At 32.3% G+C, this 15883-nt stretch overlaps 3 protein-coding genes across 3 annotated transcripts; 1 reads left to right on the top strand and 2 right to left on the bottom strand.

Annotated features, from left to right (window-relative positions):
* The first annotated feature begins 6095 nt into the window (after positions 1–6095).
* On the top strand, positions 6096–6642 carry LOC119765971 (cuticle protein 64-like). The gene is made up of 2 exons (XM_038250272.1): positions 6096–6107; positions 6169–6642. The coding sequence occupies exons 1-2, from the start codon at positions 6096–6098 to the stop codon at positions 6640–6642; spliced, it is 486 nt and encodes a 161-aa protein (XP_038106200.1).
* A 4134-nt stretch (positions 6643–10776) lies between these two features.
* On the bottom strand, positions 10777–11401 carry LOC119767449 (cuticle protein 16.5-like). The gene is made up of 2 exons (XM_038256072.1): positions 11318–11401; positions 10777–11253 (listed from the first exon to the last, which is right to left on the bottom strand). Exons 1-2 carry the CDS (start codon positions 11324–11326, stop codon positions 10780–10782), a joined length of 483 nt encoding a protein of 160 aa, XP_038112000.1. The 5' UTR covers positions 11327–11401; the 3' UTR covers positions 10777–10779.
* A 2907-nt stretch (positions 11402–14308) lies between these two features.
* Positions 14309–14728, bottom strand: LOC119765970. The gene is made up of 2 exons (XM_038250271.1): positions 14574–14728; positions 14309–14515 (listed from the first exon to the last, which is right to left on the bottom strand). Exons 1-2 carry the CDS (start codon positions 14726–14728, stop codon positions 14341–14343), a joined length of 330 nt encoding a protein of 109 aa, XP_038106199.1. The 3' UTR covers positions 14309–14340.
* Positions 14729–15883: the final 1155 nt, after the last annotated feature.

Raw genomic sequence — 15883 nt, 5'->3', positions numbered from 1 at the left:
TTAGTTTTTAGTTTTTAGTTTTTAGTTTTTAGTTTTTAGTTTTTAGTTTTTAGTTTTTAGTTTTTAGTTTTTAGTTTTTAGTTTTTAGTTTTTAGTTTTTAGTTTTAGTTTTTAGTTTTTAGTTTTTAGTTTTTAGTTTTTAGTTTTTAGTTTTTAGTTTTTAGTTTTTAGTTTTTAGTTTTTAGTTTTTAGTTTTTAGTTTTTAGTTTTTAGTTTTTAGTTTTTAGTTTTTAGTTTTTAGTTTTTAGTTTTTAGTTTTAGTTTTAGTTTTTAGTTTTTAGTTTTTAGTTTTAGTTTTTAGTTTTTAGTTTTAGTTTTTAGTTTTTAGTTTTTAGTTTTTAGTTTTTAGTTTTTAGTTTTTAGTTTTTAGTTTTAGTTTTTAGTTTTTAGTTTTTAGTTTTTAGTTTTTAGTTTTTAGTTTTTAGTTTTTAGTTTTTAGTTTTTAGTTTTTAGTTTTTAGTTTTTAGTTTTTAGTTTTTAGTTTTTAGTTTTTAGTTTTTAGTTTTTAGTTTTTAGTTTTTAGTTTTTAGTTTTTAGTTTTTAGTTTTTAGTTTTTAGTTTTTAGTTTTTAGTTTTAGTTTTTAGTTTTTAGTTTTAGTTTTTAGTTTTTAGTTTTAGTTTTTAGTTTTTAGTTTTTAGTTTTTAGTTTTTAGTTTTTAGTTTTTAGTTTTTAGTTTTAGTTTTTAGTTTTTAGTTTTTAGTTTTTAGTTTTTAGTTTTTAGTTTTTAGTTTTTAGTTTTTAGTTTTAGTTTTTAGTTTTTAGTTTTAGTTTTTAGTTTTTAGTTTTTAGTTTTTAGTTTTTAGTTTTTAGTTTTTAGTTTTTAGTTTTTAGTTTTTAGTTTTTAGTTTTTAGTTTTTAGTTTTTAGTTTTTAGTTTTTAGTTTTTAGTTTTTAGTTTTTAGTTTTTAGTTTTTAGTTTTTAGTTTTTAGTTTTTAGTTTTTAGTTTTTAGTTTTTAGTTTTTAGTTTTTAGTTTTTAGTTTTTAGTTTTTAGTTTTTAGTTTTTAGTTTTAGTTTTAGTTTTTAGTTTTTAGTTTTTAGTTTTTAGTTTTTAGTTTTTAGTTTTTAGTTTTTAGTTTTTAGTTTTTAGTTTTTAGTTTTTAGTTTTTAGTTTTTAGTTTTTAGTTTTTAGTTTTTAGTTTTTAGTTTTTAGTTTTTAGTTTTTAGTTTTTAGTTTTTAGTTTTTAGTTTTAAGTTTTTAGTTTTTAGTTTTTAGTTTTTAGTTTTTAGTTTTTAGTTTTTAGTTTTTAGTTTTTAGTTTTTAGTTTTTAGTTTTTAGTTTTTAGTTTTTAGTTTTTAGTTTTTAGTTTTTAGTTTTTAGTTTTTAGTTTTTAGTTTTAGTTTTTAGTTTTTAGTTTTAAGTTTTAGTTTTTAGTTTTTAGTTTTTAGTTTTTAGTTTTTAGTTTTTAGTTTTTAGTTTTTAGTTTTTAGTTTTTAGTTTTTAGTTTTTAGTTTTTAGTTTTTAGTTTTTAGTTTTTAGTTTTTAGTTTTTAGTTTTTAGTTTTTAGTTTTTAGTTTTTAGTTTTTAGTTTTTAGTTCGATGACGACCAACTTTTTCAAAACTTTTTTTTCGTAAAATCGCGATAACTCGTGATGTTTATAAGCAAACCCCTTATGTTTATATATCAATTTTTTTGTAATTGTCTGTTCTACAACTTTGTAGAACATTGTTACACTCTAAAAAATAACCCTGGAAAGTTAGAAAAAACACGAAATTTTAAAATGAAAAAATTTGTTCTAAATGAAAAAATGACCCTTCTGGGTCAATGTAGATTCGAAAAGTACATTAAATTTCCCATAAAATGACATGTTCCAAAATTTTTTACAGTCGAGTAACGGAAAATGGGAGAATTTTTAAAACGTTTTTAGTGTTTTTTTCGATGAAAAATACGTTTTTTCGGAATTCTGAGTACGCCATCAAATCGGGCGTCTAATTTTACATAAAAGTCCATTTGACACCAAATTTCTATCTCATCACCGTTTCAGGCTGCAAATTATTGAAAAACACATCTTTTTTCGCATGTTCAAAAATGCAAGGGGTCGTACCGCCCCTCCGTCACGAGATATCAAAAAACGGACCTCGGTTTCGTGATCAGGGACAAAAGTTACCCCTTAGGACAAAGTTTCACGCAAATCGAAGAGGGGTCGGGGCAACTGCTGTGTGAGTTGGCGGAGAATTACCCCTATACATATTTGCGTCTCGGCTCCTAAAAAAAAGTTTGTTAAAAATATTATTGAAATTAGGTTTTTGTCTCCCCTCCTTTCAAATTATAGTTTAGTTTTTAGTTTTTAGTTTCTTGTTTCTTGTTTCTTGTTTCTTGTTTCTTGTTTCTTGTTTCTTGTTTCTTGTTTCTTGTTTTTTGTTTCTTGTTTCTTGTTTCTTGTTTCTTGTTTCTTGTTTCTTGTTTCTTGTTTCTTGTTTCTTGTTTCTTGTTTCTTGTTTCTTGTTTCTTGTTTCTTGTTTCTTGTTTCTTGTTTCTTGTTTCTTGTTTCTTGTTTCTTGTTTCTTGTTTCTTGTTTCTTGTTTCTTGTTTCTTGTTTCTTGTTTCTTGTTTCTTGTTTCTTGTTTCTTGTTTCTTGTTTCTTGTTTCTTGTTTCTTGTTTCTTGTTTCTTGTTTCTTGTTTCTTGTTTCTTGTTTCTTGTTTCTTGTTTCTTGTTTCTTGTTTCTTGTTTCTTGTTTCTTGTTTCTTGTTTCTTGTTTCTTGTTTCTTGTTTCTTGTTTCTTGTTTCTTGTTTCTTGTTTCTTGTTTCTTGTTTCTTGTTTCTTGTTTCTTGTTTCTTGTTTCTTGTTTCTTGTTTCTTGTTTCTTGTTTCTTGTTTCTTGTTTCTTGTTTCTTGTTTCTTGTTTCTTGTTTCTTGTTTCTTGTTTCTTGTTTCTTGTTTCTTGTTTCTTGTTTCTTGTTTCTTGTTTCTTGTTTCTTGTTTCTTGTTTCTTGTTTCTTGTTTCTTGTTTCTTGTTTCTTGTTTCTTGTTTCTTGTTTCTTGTTTCTTGTTTCTTGTTTCTTGTTTCTTGTTTCTTGTTTCTTGTTTCTTGTTTCTTGTTTCTTGTTTCTTGTTTCTTGTTTCTTGTTTCTTGTTTCTTGTTTCTTGTTTCTTGTTTCTTGTTTCTTGTTTCTTGTTTCTTGTTTCTTGTTTCTTGTTTCTTGTTTCTTGTTTCTTGTTTCTTGTTTCTTGTTTCTTGTTTCTTGTTTCTTGTTTCTTGTTTTTAGTTTTTAGTTTTTAGTTTTCAGTTTTCAGTTTTTAGTTTTTAGTTTTTAGTTTTTAGTTTTTAGTTTTTAGTTTTTAGTTTTTAGTTTTTAGTTTTTAGTTTTTAGTTTTTAGTTTTTAGTTTTTAGTTTTTAGTTTTTAGTTTTTAGTTTTTAGTTTTTAGTTTTTAGTTTTTAGTTTTTAGTTTTTAGTTTTTAGTTTTTAGTTTTTAGTTTTTAGTTTTAGTTTTTAGTTTTTAGTTTTTAGTTTTTAGTTTTTAGTTTTTAGTTTTTAGTTTTTAGTTTTTAGTTTTTAGTTTTTAGTTTTTAGTTTTTAGTTTTTAGTTTTTAGTTTTTAGTTTTTAGTTTTTAGTTTTTAGTTTTTAGTTTTTAGTTTTTAGTTTTTAGTTTTTAGTTTTTAGTTTTTAGTTTTTAGTTTTTAGTTTTTAGTTTTTAGTTTTTAGTTTTTAGTTTTTAGTTTTTAGTTTTTAGTTTTTAGTTTTTAGTTTTTAGTTTTAGTTTTTAGTTTTTAGTTTTTAGTTTTTAGTTTTTAGTTTTAGTTTTTAGTTTTTAGTTTTTAGTTTTTAGTTTTTAGTTTTTAGTTTTTAGTTTTTAGTTTTTAGTTTTTAGTTTTTAGTTTTTAGTTTTTAGTTTTTAGTTTTTAGTTTTTAGTTTTTAGTTTTTAGTTTTTAGTTTTTAGTTTTTAGTTTTTAGTTTTTAGTTTTTAGTTTTTAGTTTTAGTTTTTAGTTTTTAGTTTTTAGTTTTTAGTTTTTAGTTTTTAGTTTTTAGTTTTTAGTTTTTAGTTTTTAGTTTTTAGTTTTTAGTTTTTAGTTTTTAGTTTTTAGTTTTTAGTTTTTAGTTTTTAGTTTTTAGTTTTTAGTTTTTAGTTTTTAGTTTTTAGTTTTTAGTTTTTAGTTTTTAGTTTTTAGTTTTTAGTTTTTAGTTTTTAGTTTTTAGTTTTTAGTTTTTAGTTTTAGTTTTTAGTTTTTAGTTTTTAGTTTTTAGTTTTTAGTTTTTAGTTTTTAGTTTTTAGTTTTTAGTTTTTAGTTTTTAGTTTTTAGTTTTTAGTTTTTAGTTTTTAGTTTTTAGTTTTTAGTTTTTAGTTTTTAGTTTTTAGTTTTTAGTTTTTAGTTTTTAGTTTTTAGTTTTTAGTTTTTAGTTTTTAGTTTTTAGTTTTTAGTTTTTAGTTTTTAGTTTTTAGTTTTTAGTTTTTAGTTTTTAGTTTTTAGTTTTTAGTTTTTAGTTTTTAGTTTTTAGTTTTTAGTTTTTAGTTTTTAGTTTTTAGTTTTTAGTTTTTAGTTTTTAGTTTTTAGTTTTTAGTTTTTAGTTTTTAGTTTTTAGTTTTTAGTTTTTAGTTTTTAGTTTTTAGTTTTTAGTTTTTAGTTTTTAGTTTTTAGTTTTTAGTTTTTAGTTTTTAGTTTTTAGTTTTTAGTTTTTAGTTTTTAGTTTTTAGTTTTTAGTTTTAAAAATAATAATAAAATTAAGATTAATTAGCCACCCTACCCAAATGATTATGATGACCAGTGCGCGATGGCCCGCGGGGCGGTGTTTCTCACAGTGAGCATAATATTAATCACATTTCGATTAACTCAACCAGCTGGTGAAGGTCAACGCGGCTGTGTAGACTTAGTCAACCGGCCATCCTGCCCAGCGAGTGCGTGCTAAATTAGATCTGAACCAGCCGGTTGACGACCTTGGATTTGTGCACATCTGTTCACGCGAGTGGACTTGAAGTCGTAAAAATATTGCTCGATTTGAGATCACTTCCGATTAGCGAGTCCACTTTTGAGGGTTTGCTGCAGGTATGGCCGAGGAGAACGGGTTTGTAACTTTGGTTTATTTGACAGTTATCACTCTCGCGGTCAGGTTGGATTGGGGTTACGGAGCCGGTCACTTCCGGTTGTAATTCAGTTAGAGAAACACCTTGTTTTACATTTGTCACAGATCAAGCGTTTAATTTTTATATTTCTACCAAGTTAGTAAGCGTAATGGCCGTAAGCGCTGCCGTGACTCACGTGGTTGGCATAGCCGTAGCCACCTCGTGGTGCCGCCAGGGCCGGGTAGGTGCTCAGTTGGGCAATCGGGGAGTATCCGTAACTGTGGCCGTAGGGAAGAGTTGGGACGTAGTTGTTGTTGCTGTACGCCAGAGCCGGATGGCCATCGTAGGAGATGGCTGGTGCGGAGGTTTCGTAGGCGCCGTAGGTCACTGGTGTCGTGGTGTAGAGTGGCACCTGCAGCGGAGATTCCAGGTGACCGGCACTGACGTAGGCCAGAGTGGCGAATAGGATGGCGAGCTAGAATTGATAAGAATTAGAACAACTTAGGGTTGCTTTGAACAGACGTTGACGAACCTTGATGGACATCGTTCTAAGAATTGTCAAGTTGCAGATCTTGAATGAGCTTCTATAGCAGAATGGTGTCGTCTTCAACTTTGACCCAATTATTTATACTTGAACAATAACTAGTTTAAATTGCAGTTGAGCACATAACATTAAACTTACTGCTTCGACAGTCTCGTTTTGGTTCGTCGCACACGACGATCAATGCAGAAAATTTGGCTCAAAGTTTGCACAGGAGCCACCAAAAGGTGACATTTTTGGGCGGTTAAACAAGTTTTTCTCTTTTCGCTTGCGTACAAGCACTCAATAAAGTTCGTTATTGAGTTAATTTATGAAATCGATACAGTTATTTAATTGACGTTACCCAGGTTAAATTACCTTTAGTACATACTTAACAATTGAATCAAGGTTGGGCAAAATTTCGATTCTCTCCTTTTCTAATGAAAGAGGTTTGAAAAAAGCAACGATTTTGACTATAAATATTGAGGATGAACTGCAAACTGTATCAATACGTCTTCAGCATTTTTTAAATCAAGTTCATCGTTCAATAAGCAATAAGATCTCTTAAAAATGGCATTCAAGGTATGTTTTGACTTAACACCAAACCCTCAACCGTCTGTATCAACCCGTAATCCTCCCACAGCTCGCCGTCATTTTCGCCACCTTGGCCTACGTCAGCGCTGGAGCCGTTGACACCGGAGTTCATCACCAAGCTGGAGTTCCGGCAGCCGTGAGCTACCAATACCGCTCGCAGGTCGTCAACCCGTCCGTTCCGTACGCCACCGGTCACTCCCAAGGTCATGCCGTCCTGACCAACCAGGTGACCGCTGTTCCAGCTCCCATCACCAAGACCTTTGCCGTCCCAGCTGTTCCGACCGTTGCTCATGGTGTGAACCATGGTCCTGCTCATGGTAACAACTACGGTTATTCCGGATATGGTCACGGATACGTCCCTGCTCTGGCTTATGGCAACAACTACGGATATGCTGGATACGGAGTGGCTCCCGTGGTGAACTATGGCCACTACGCTGCTGGACCTGTGCTGGCAACCGGTGCCTACGGATACACCCCCGCAGGTCATCTGGGCTATGACAAATATGGCCATCATGCTTACTAACATGTTTGTTTGTGTTGAATTTTTGTTAAAATAAATATTGAGCCGAAATTTAAGTCTATTGCATAAATTATTGAAAACCCTTGGCATGTCAACAAGGCTTCTCCACCAATTTCAAGTTCAATTTATCACTTCCCTCTCATGTTCACCTAATTGAGACAAATATGATTGAAAAACACGACAACTGAGGCGAAAAACACGCAAACAAATCAACAAAAGTCGAAGAAGAAAAAGAACAACTCAATTCATTACCCGGTAAAGCTCACCCTCTCCACACAGAGAAGAAAAAAAAAAACCATCACTCATCAGCCAACTAGCACAGCGAAACCCTTTTTCAAACCCGTAATAAAACCATCAAGCCACCGAAAGTCACGCCGCCGCCGCCGCCGAGGACCTCCGCATGTCCATCACCAGCCGGGGAGAAAAACAAACTCCTCATCGCATTTCGGGTGCTGCAGCAGCAGCTGATGGATTAATATGAGATTGTAGAGGAGTTCTCTGGAAGCATAACTTTCATCTTCAAACATTTTCAAGATGTAATTTAAAAAAAATGCGGCTCGGTCCCATCAAATTTGCACAATTACAGAAGTTAAAGTTAAATTTATAAATCCTTAACTACAAAATAAACATTGCCACAAACAAAATGCGTTTGTTAGAAATAACCTCCCAAAACAAACTTCATAATTTCTTTTGATAAATGCTTAAAATGAATTGTATTTTTTTGTAAATAGAAACATGCTATTTTTTACTTAACGGTGCACACCAACCAGGGCATTCGCACCCAGAATTTTGTTGCAGACATTTTAGTATCTTCAAAACTACGGAAACTATCGATATAATTTTTTATCATCCTTTAAGCAACTATTTCCATAAAGATTTACAACAAATATTTTCGATTTTTTAAAATAAATTTTAAAATGGCTTTTATTATCAAATGACACAATTTTAATTCTAACGAATTTTGTAAAAAAAAACTTAGTTGTTTTCATAGAACTGATTTTTTTTAGATAATCTAATTCATTTTCAATGATCCTGGCATGTTGAAAAAAATGCAAAAACTCATAGAAATTATTTATAAAAAAACAGTTCATTTTCTGAACTTGGCTCATGTTTGAAAGAATTTTTCCGCATAGGAATATAAAAAATAGAGGAAATATTTTTTGAACAATTCATTTTCATAGAACTGATCATGTTCGAAAAAAAATCAAAACTAACAGATTTTGTTCAAACGGATTTTTTTCATTATCATTTTGAAAATATTGCTAAAACTTACAGAAAGGCATAATTTATTTTTTAATAATCTAGAGAACTTGACATCGAAAGAATGCAAAAACCAAAGAAATATTTTTTTGAAAACCCGATATATTTTTAAAGAACTGGTTGCGTTGAATAAAAATAAAATACAAACAATTTTTTTAAACCATTTATTTTTAAAGAACTAGTCATGTTGAAATGAATGCAAAAACTCTCAAAAATTAAACAATTAATCATTTCAATAGCCTAAAGAAATGATCATGTTTGAAACAATGTAAAATTTATTGATTTTTATGATGATTTTTACCATTTTTGACCAGTTTGTAGAATTTGTAGCTCCTAAAACTAAATTGTGAGCTATTGATAGTATTGATTTCGGAAAGTTCAGAAAAATTGCATAAAAATAGCCCTTTGGACGATTGTTGTGGTCCGTGCACTGCTAGAATGAGACACACTCTTGAAAGAATGACCCTTTTCAATTTATTTATTTTTTTCATCAAAAGATAAATTTCTAATATTCGTGTTATTTGGGTTACTCTTGAACAAAATGTTTTTTTTTATTGTTAAGTGGCTGTATCTTAGAAACAAACCAATCAACCTTAACCCCTTCAGGCCTGATGGGTCATATATGGGGCAAAAATCGTCATAAGAATCATTTTCCCATCATCAACTAGATAAATATTAAAAAAATCTGACCTGAAGGGATAAATGACGATAGACTTTTTTTAGGAAATATTACATTATGTATCTTGAAAACGTGAAGAGATAGATATTAATTTGAAAGCGTACTCGAAATGCCGAAATTAACGTATTTTACCTCATGATGAAAGCTTGAATAGATTTCAAATCTTTGCAATTTTTGATTACTTACCAGTTAACAAAAAATTGATAGTGATTTTTTAATGGGAAATTAAATTTACTTACGTGTTATTTGTAACTCTGCAAATTTTTTTTAAGGTTCACAATGTTTTCTCAAAAATGGTAGAGCAATAAAAAATAATAACTTTGATAGGAGGACATTACGAGTATCCATAATTTTTTTTTTCTCTGTTCATTGTAATTTCACGATTTGTTGACTATTTTTGTCTAGTTTTCCGAAATTTTCAAAATGGCCGCCAGGTGGTGTTAGAAATGACAGCTTCTATGAATTCTTAACAATTAAATGATTTTTTTGAATATTTTTATAAATATTTTTTTTAAATTGATTAGGTGTAAAATATATCTTTAGAATGCTTTTGCTTTTGTATTTTTTTAATCAGCTTTTGGATTTTTAATTGGGAATCCATACAATTTAAAAAAAAATACCACGAAAAAATGTCAAAATGAAAATTCGGCTTATTCAACATCAGCAATTCCCCACGAAAACAGCATGATTCAAAAAAACGTTTTCCGATCGGGCTCAAAATTTTTCTGGGGGTTCCTTGGCCGAAATAATTAGACCCGTATTTTTTTGTTTGGTCATTACCTACGCCGTGTTAGGGTGGTCCGAAAAATTTCAATTTTCGTCGATTTTTGCAAAAACAATATTTTTCAAAAAAATATTTCTCCGCACCAATTCCCAACAGCAATTCCCCACGAAAACAGCATAATTAAAAAAAAAGTTCTCCGATCGGGCTCTAAATTTGTCTGGGGTTCCTTGGCCGAAATAATTGGACCCGTATTTTTTTTGTTTGGCCATTAGGTTGACCTACGTCGTTTAAGGGTGGTCCGAAAAATGGCAATTTTCGTCGATTTTTGCAAAAACCACATTTAAAAAAAATCATAACTTCGCACCAATTCAACCGATTTTAGCTGTCTTGAGCGCAAACGAAAGGGTATTAGATTGCAAGGACTTATACATGTTAGGGTACCAAAATTTCCGTAATTAAAATACGCAACCCTAACATGTATAGGTCATCGCTGAAATTTTTAAGTTATCGCAGTTTTAGTGAAATATGTCGTTTTTTTGCCGTTTTCGTAATTTTCCCGTCTTCGCGCGCGGCGCGTCGAAACCCCCACTTTTTATTTTCAAAAAATCGTATCTCGGAATATTGAAAAAAACATAACTTTACCATTTTTTGATATAGTTTGTAAAATTTTCCGAGGAATCTGATAAAAATATTTTCAGACATGGGTTCTTTGGTCCCGAGACTTTCAAAAGAGCATTTTAAGTTTTTATTTGACCTTTTCAAATGATAGGCTATATATATGAAACTCTAAACTATTTTTCCTCAAAAGCCTATCTAATACCCTCTCGTTTGCGCTCAAGACAGCTAAAATCGGTTGAATTGGTGCGAAGTTATGATTTTTTTTTAAATGTGGTTTTTGCAAAAATCGACGAAAATTGCCATTTTTCGGACCAAACAAAAAAATACGGGTCCAATTATTTCGGCCAAGGAACCCCAGACAAATTTTGAGCCCGATCGGAGAACTTTTTTTTTAATTATGCTGTTTTCGTGGGGAATTGCTGACATGTCAGTTTTTACATACAAATAATACAAAAAAAATATTTAAAAATTCAGATTATAAAATCACGTTCAAAAATGTTTTTCTGGATGTCATTTTTTCAGTGAATCGAATATTCAGATGAAATATTTGAGTCATTTAGAGGTCTGATCGCTGCGAGCAAAGTGATGAATGAGCTTTCGCGTGTAAACACAACCGATCGGTCCTGCCGTAACTTTACCGAGGTTCTTCATCTTGATGGCCAGGTCACGATTCTGTTCGATTCCCCCCAAAAACACGTGCTGCGCGTTACGAAATCTAATAAAAAAAAAATAGCTGAGGCATGTCAAGGTTGGGTTGGCTTGGCGAGCTATCAAACAAACAATTTATTCGCTACAACAGGTCATATCAACAGGTGTCTAGTTTAACTTATTTTTGATAATTTTTGTTTTTAAACCAAACTTAGTAAGCGTAATGGCCGTAGTTGGAGTAGCTCAGGGGAGCAACAGCAGCCGGGGCATATCCGTACGAGCGGGCGGCCAGGATCGGGCTGGCAGCGTGGTGTCCGTAGGTGGCCAGGGGAGCAGCCCGGGCATATCCGGAGTATCCACCGTAGGCGTGGCCGTAGGACAGAGGGGCAGCAACGGCTGGGGCGTAGCTGTGGCCGTAAGCCAGCGATGCCTTGGCAATTGGGGTGGCGTAGGACAGAGCTGGGGAGGCTAGAATTGGGGCAGCAGCATGGTGGCCATATCCGTAGGCAACGGGAGCAGCTCCGTAGGAGATCGCTGGGGAATGAGTCTTGGTGAAGGAGCTGTAGCTGGTGGCCGGAGCGGCGGCGTAATGGGCAACCGGTGCAGCGGCGTAGGCCAATCCGTGGTGGTTGGCTTCGATGAGTCCGGCGCTGGCGTAGGCCAGGGTGGCGAAGATGACTGCGAACTAGAATTGAATGTGCTTGGGATTACTTAAAATTCTTAAGAACCTACCATAGAACTAAACTTACCTTGAACATTTTGGCAGCTGAGGCTGAGATTGACGGTTGTTCCTTGGGGACGACACTTGAGCAAATGATACAGTTTCGGAGAACCGTTACCGATTTTATACAACAACCCATCCAACGTCGTCACCCATCACTGCGGAGACCTTCTTTTGGAATATAAAACATAAACTTAAAACAACGTGCCAAATTCATCACTCGCACTTGCACCTCCCAAAAATTTGCTACAATTTTGCGCGATTGTGTCGCGACCTTCACCGATTGAGTCCCAGCTTGATGCAGTTCATCATACGCGCAAACAGCTGTTGACGGAGGAAGCCAAAAATCGGAGCGGAGGTTTTGGGTACGAGTTCTTACCTGGCAAACGAGTCACCTTTTTGGCTGCATTAATCCTAAAATCACGCGTGGAAAGGTCGTGGTGAGCAGAAGATTTTTTAAGACGCATTATGACAATTTTTTGCTAGTTGAACTTGGTGAACTTGAAAGGTTTGGAAATGCTATGCACCTTAGACTTCACACCAACTGTAAATATTGAACACATTTTTATAAAAAAAAATGCATTTAAAAAAAAGATCAAAGAACAATTCTCTGAACTTTGGTAAATCTGAATACTTGTGATTGGTTGATACTTGGTTCTGGTACTTTGCACACAGGTTTGAATTGCCCAAAGAAGCTTCTTGTCATCATTCAGTTGTCCAATATCCATGCAAATCTCAAAACAATTTTCTTATTTTTAGAACCTATGATTTTGAATAAGGTTTAGTTTTGTAATGAGTAAGGCCGTTGAAAATCTATTTCAAGCAGCGCGAAAAAAAAATCAAGCATGAAAAATATTTTCGTCAAAATAAAGATTTGTCTTTGTCATGTTGGTCATGTGGATCATAACTAAGGCTACCAACTGTACGGATTTTTCCTTACCATACGGATTTTCGACCCTCTTCGCGGATTTTTAACGGGCCGGAATTTTTGTAGGGCATTTCACGCATAATACGGATTTGTATGGAATTTTAACAATTTTTGAACATTGAATTGCTTTTTTGATTTGGTCAAAGCATTTGTTAATTAGACATTTTAATTTAACTGTGAGTTTGATTTAAAAAAGGAGAGTTTTCTGGGTTTTTCTCAATTCAAACTTGATGATTTATTTTATTTTTTTTCTTTTATATGTTAATAGGACCTTTAAAAAAAAAACACTCCAGAATTGTTCTTTTAGACATTCCTTGCTAAATATATTTATCCATTAAAAGATCCAAAGGCTTTCTAAAACTTGTGAAAACATTTGAATTAACAAATCTAGAGTTTTTTTGAAGGTCCTATAAACTGTTGTTTTTCACATGTTATAGGACTTTTTCAATAAATAAAACTCTGGAGAAGTTTTAACACTGAGAACGATATCATTCATAAAAGCAAACTTGACAGTTCGTAAAATTTTAAACGTTTTACAAAAAAAAATGAAGAAAATAATGATTTGATTCAAATCACGGTTTATTATATGAATACTTTTAAACGTGCAAGTCATAAGCACTCTGATAGCATTTTGTGAAATTTGTTAGCTGTAAAAACGACACAGTTTTATATTTGTACATAGTTCTCAAATTTATTTCATTTAATTTATCTAAATAATTCCTTTGCAGTTTTTGTTATACAGTAGTTGTTCGCTAACTGGGCGTTGTTTAACTGAGCTGCTGGGCGCTCGAGAACTGGGCCGTAGCTCAGTTAAAAAGCAGACAAACGTCAAAAAACCAAAACAAACCAAAATGACCGAGGGGTTAATGGATGCAAAAATCATATTCAATAAATAAAATAACTTTTTTCAAACTTTTGTTTAATTTCAAGTTACAATTAAAGAAAAATGAAAAGTAAGCATTGTAAATAAATTTGAGTAACTTTTATTTTTATATTTCATCTGGAAAATATTATGCATCGGTGGTCACCTCGTTATTTTTTGTTCAGCCCAGTTAATGAGCAACATTCGGTGACTGGGCTATGTTCTCAGCCCAGTTACCGAACAACTGCTGTACTATGGTGTCATATCGGCAAAGTGTACGGATTTTTGCTCAGCAAGAGTTGGTAGCCTTAATCATAACATACACATTTTTCAGGTTCCTTTTTCATATTTTACAGTAATTTTTGCTTGTATTTAACGTGTTGTGCTGTAGGATGAATCATTTGATTTGTTAAAAAATGCGTAGATTCAAAGTCTGGAACATAACACAAAATACTGCATACTTATTTTTACTGAAAATAAAGGAAATGTTAGTAAAAACTCAGCCTTAGTTGTCCTCCTAAATATGACATTTTTAAAAACATCTAATTTAACTAAAACTTTCAAAGTTTGTACTTCCAAAAAGATGAAAAGATTAACAATTTGTTAATAATTGTTTTTTTTTGCTTATTTTAAGATTGAAATCTGTCTATACTCTAGAGCGGAGTTGGGTTTTAAAGGGACAATCATAATATTTTGAACAATTTATTAATTTAAAAGTGTTTTAAATATCTGAAATGATGAATTTCTGAAGGACTTTATTCTAGATTTGTGAAGTTTTTTTAAGGTCCAATAAACCAATTTACCAATTTATTGCATTTGGGTGTTTCATCCCTGAATCAAGGCAACTGACGATATTGGATTGATTTCTCTTTTGATAAAAATATAAATTTTAATCAGCCGGAAAATAAGAAAAGTAGTTTTTTTGACGTTATCAAATGTTAGGTTTGGTTATAACATAATTTTATTATTGATTTAAAAGAGCAGCAAAATTTTACGATAGTATATTTACTAACTAACTAATACTTTCTCTGACGATCAGTTGAAAAATAAAAGCTTACTAAGTGACATTGAATAAAATCCAATTTTTCATAAATTTTATGCAATATGTAAATCACTCGAAATAAAAAATAATAATTTTTAAAGATCATTTCATTTTATTTTTTTTTTATGTTTTTACAATAGTTTCCAATCAATCACTTCAAATTTTGAGTTTTCATTTCACACGGTTTTCACTCCACCACACCACCAACAGCACATCCACCTAAGCCGAGATGGTCCTGATGCCAATTTCCCCATCCGAGTCAAAGTACAGCTCGTACCGCTCGCGGGGTGGCTTAATCCGCAGCTTGCCGCTGAGCCGGTTGACCACGTTGATCCACCTCCGGCGGAGCATTTTGTGCCGATGACTGCTGACGTACTTCCGGGCGGGTTGTCTTCTGGGAAATTGATTTTATTAGCTGAATTATTTCCTAAATAGTGAGATTTGGTAAAGACCTCTCAATGGGTGCTGCTGGTTGAATTATTGCTCTTCTTGATGTTATTAGATTTCCCAGTCTGCGGTACTGAAGGATGTCCTTGATGTAGTAGCTTAGCGAAATCAGGAATCCAATGAAATAGATAAGGTACGAATAGAAGAAGAAACAGTTCATGGCGGGATGGAAAATGAAGAGTATTTTTTTTAGATTTTGCTGCCAAATACTTTGAAGTTTGTCAACCAAAGAAGTTGCAGAAGCATGGATTACTTAGATTTCTATAAGTGAAGTGCCACACTCAAAATGCAACAAAATCTTCTAAAAAAAGAATGTTTTCATCACGGAGAAAATCATCTGATTTAAAGGTCAGTATGAACTTGCTCCAGTTTCGATATAAATATGGCCCAGACGATCCCGAACTGCATCATTGTTCGAATTGCAGCTCTCATCGCAGAACCACCACCGTGTAACGCTACCACCATCAATTACCCTTCGGAAACTGCACTGAATTCTTGCGCAGAAACGTTCAGAATGTCCTTGAAGGTAAGTGCAAACCATGAAGTTGAGCCCCAAGATCAGCGACAATTTCTTGAACCACAAACTGTTCGGTTTTACAGCTCATCGCTGTGGTGATTGCTACCTTCTGCTGGATGATGGTGTTTTTCGCCGTGCAGACTCGTGCGGGGTCAGTTCTGGAGCAAATACCGGCCAACCCCTCGTTCAGCTACAGTACCTTCAGCCGGCGATATCCAGTGCAGCTGCACGGGGTGGTGCAACCCGTGGTGACCTATCAGAACCACGGTCAAGAAGCGGACGCCGGGTTGGCTTATAATTTGGTCAAGTCTCGTGGCTTGAGGAATTTAGAGAGCCAATATGATGGACATTTTACGTTTTAGGTTAAGAAGTTCCAAAGAGTTTTTTTTTAATAGTAAGAGTAATCCAAATAAAAATTAAAAGTGTTTAATCATATGTATAATAAATGATAATGCTTAAAAGTCCTAATATAAACAAAATTAATTCATATTCTAAGAATTTGTTTTCTTTTACAGTCCAGACTCGATTGATAATTCGAGTATCCGAGGGTTTATAAGGAACCTTCGATGATTATAATCGAATCATGAACAAAAAGAAAACGTTTTTTACTTTCTCACTTTTAACATTAAACTCGATTTCAGCGACCACATCTGAGTCAAATTGAAGTGGTTGATTGCTTTTTCCATAGTCAAATGCATTTTCTCAATAATACAGTGCATAGAGGGCAGGGGGGCAAAACGACCACAGTTCAGCCTCGATTATTTGAAGGCCTCGGAAAAATTTCTCTTCGGTTAATCA

Source organism: Culex quinquefasciatus, chromosome 2 (genome assembly GCF_015732765.1).
Source record: "Culex quinquefasciatus strain JHB chromosome 2, VPISU_Cqui_1.0_pri_paternal, whole genome shotgun sequence".
Classification (NCBI taxonomy): Eukaryota; Metazoa; Arthropoda; class Insecta; order Diptera; family Culicidae; genus Culex; species Culex quinquefasciatus.
Note: the sequence above shows the minus strand (reverse complement) of the source record. Positions and strands in the feature narration are given on the sequence as shown.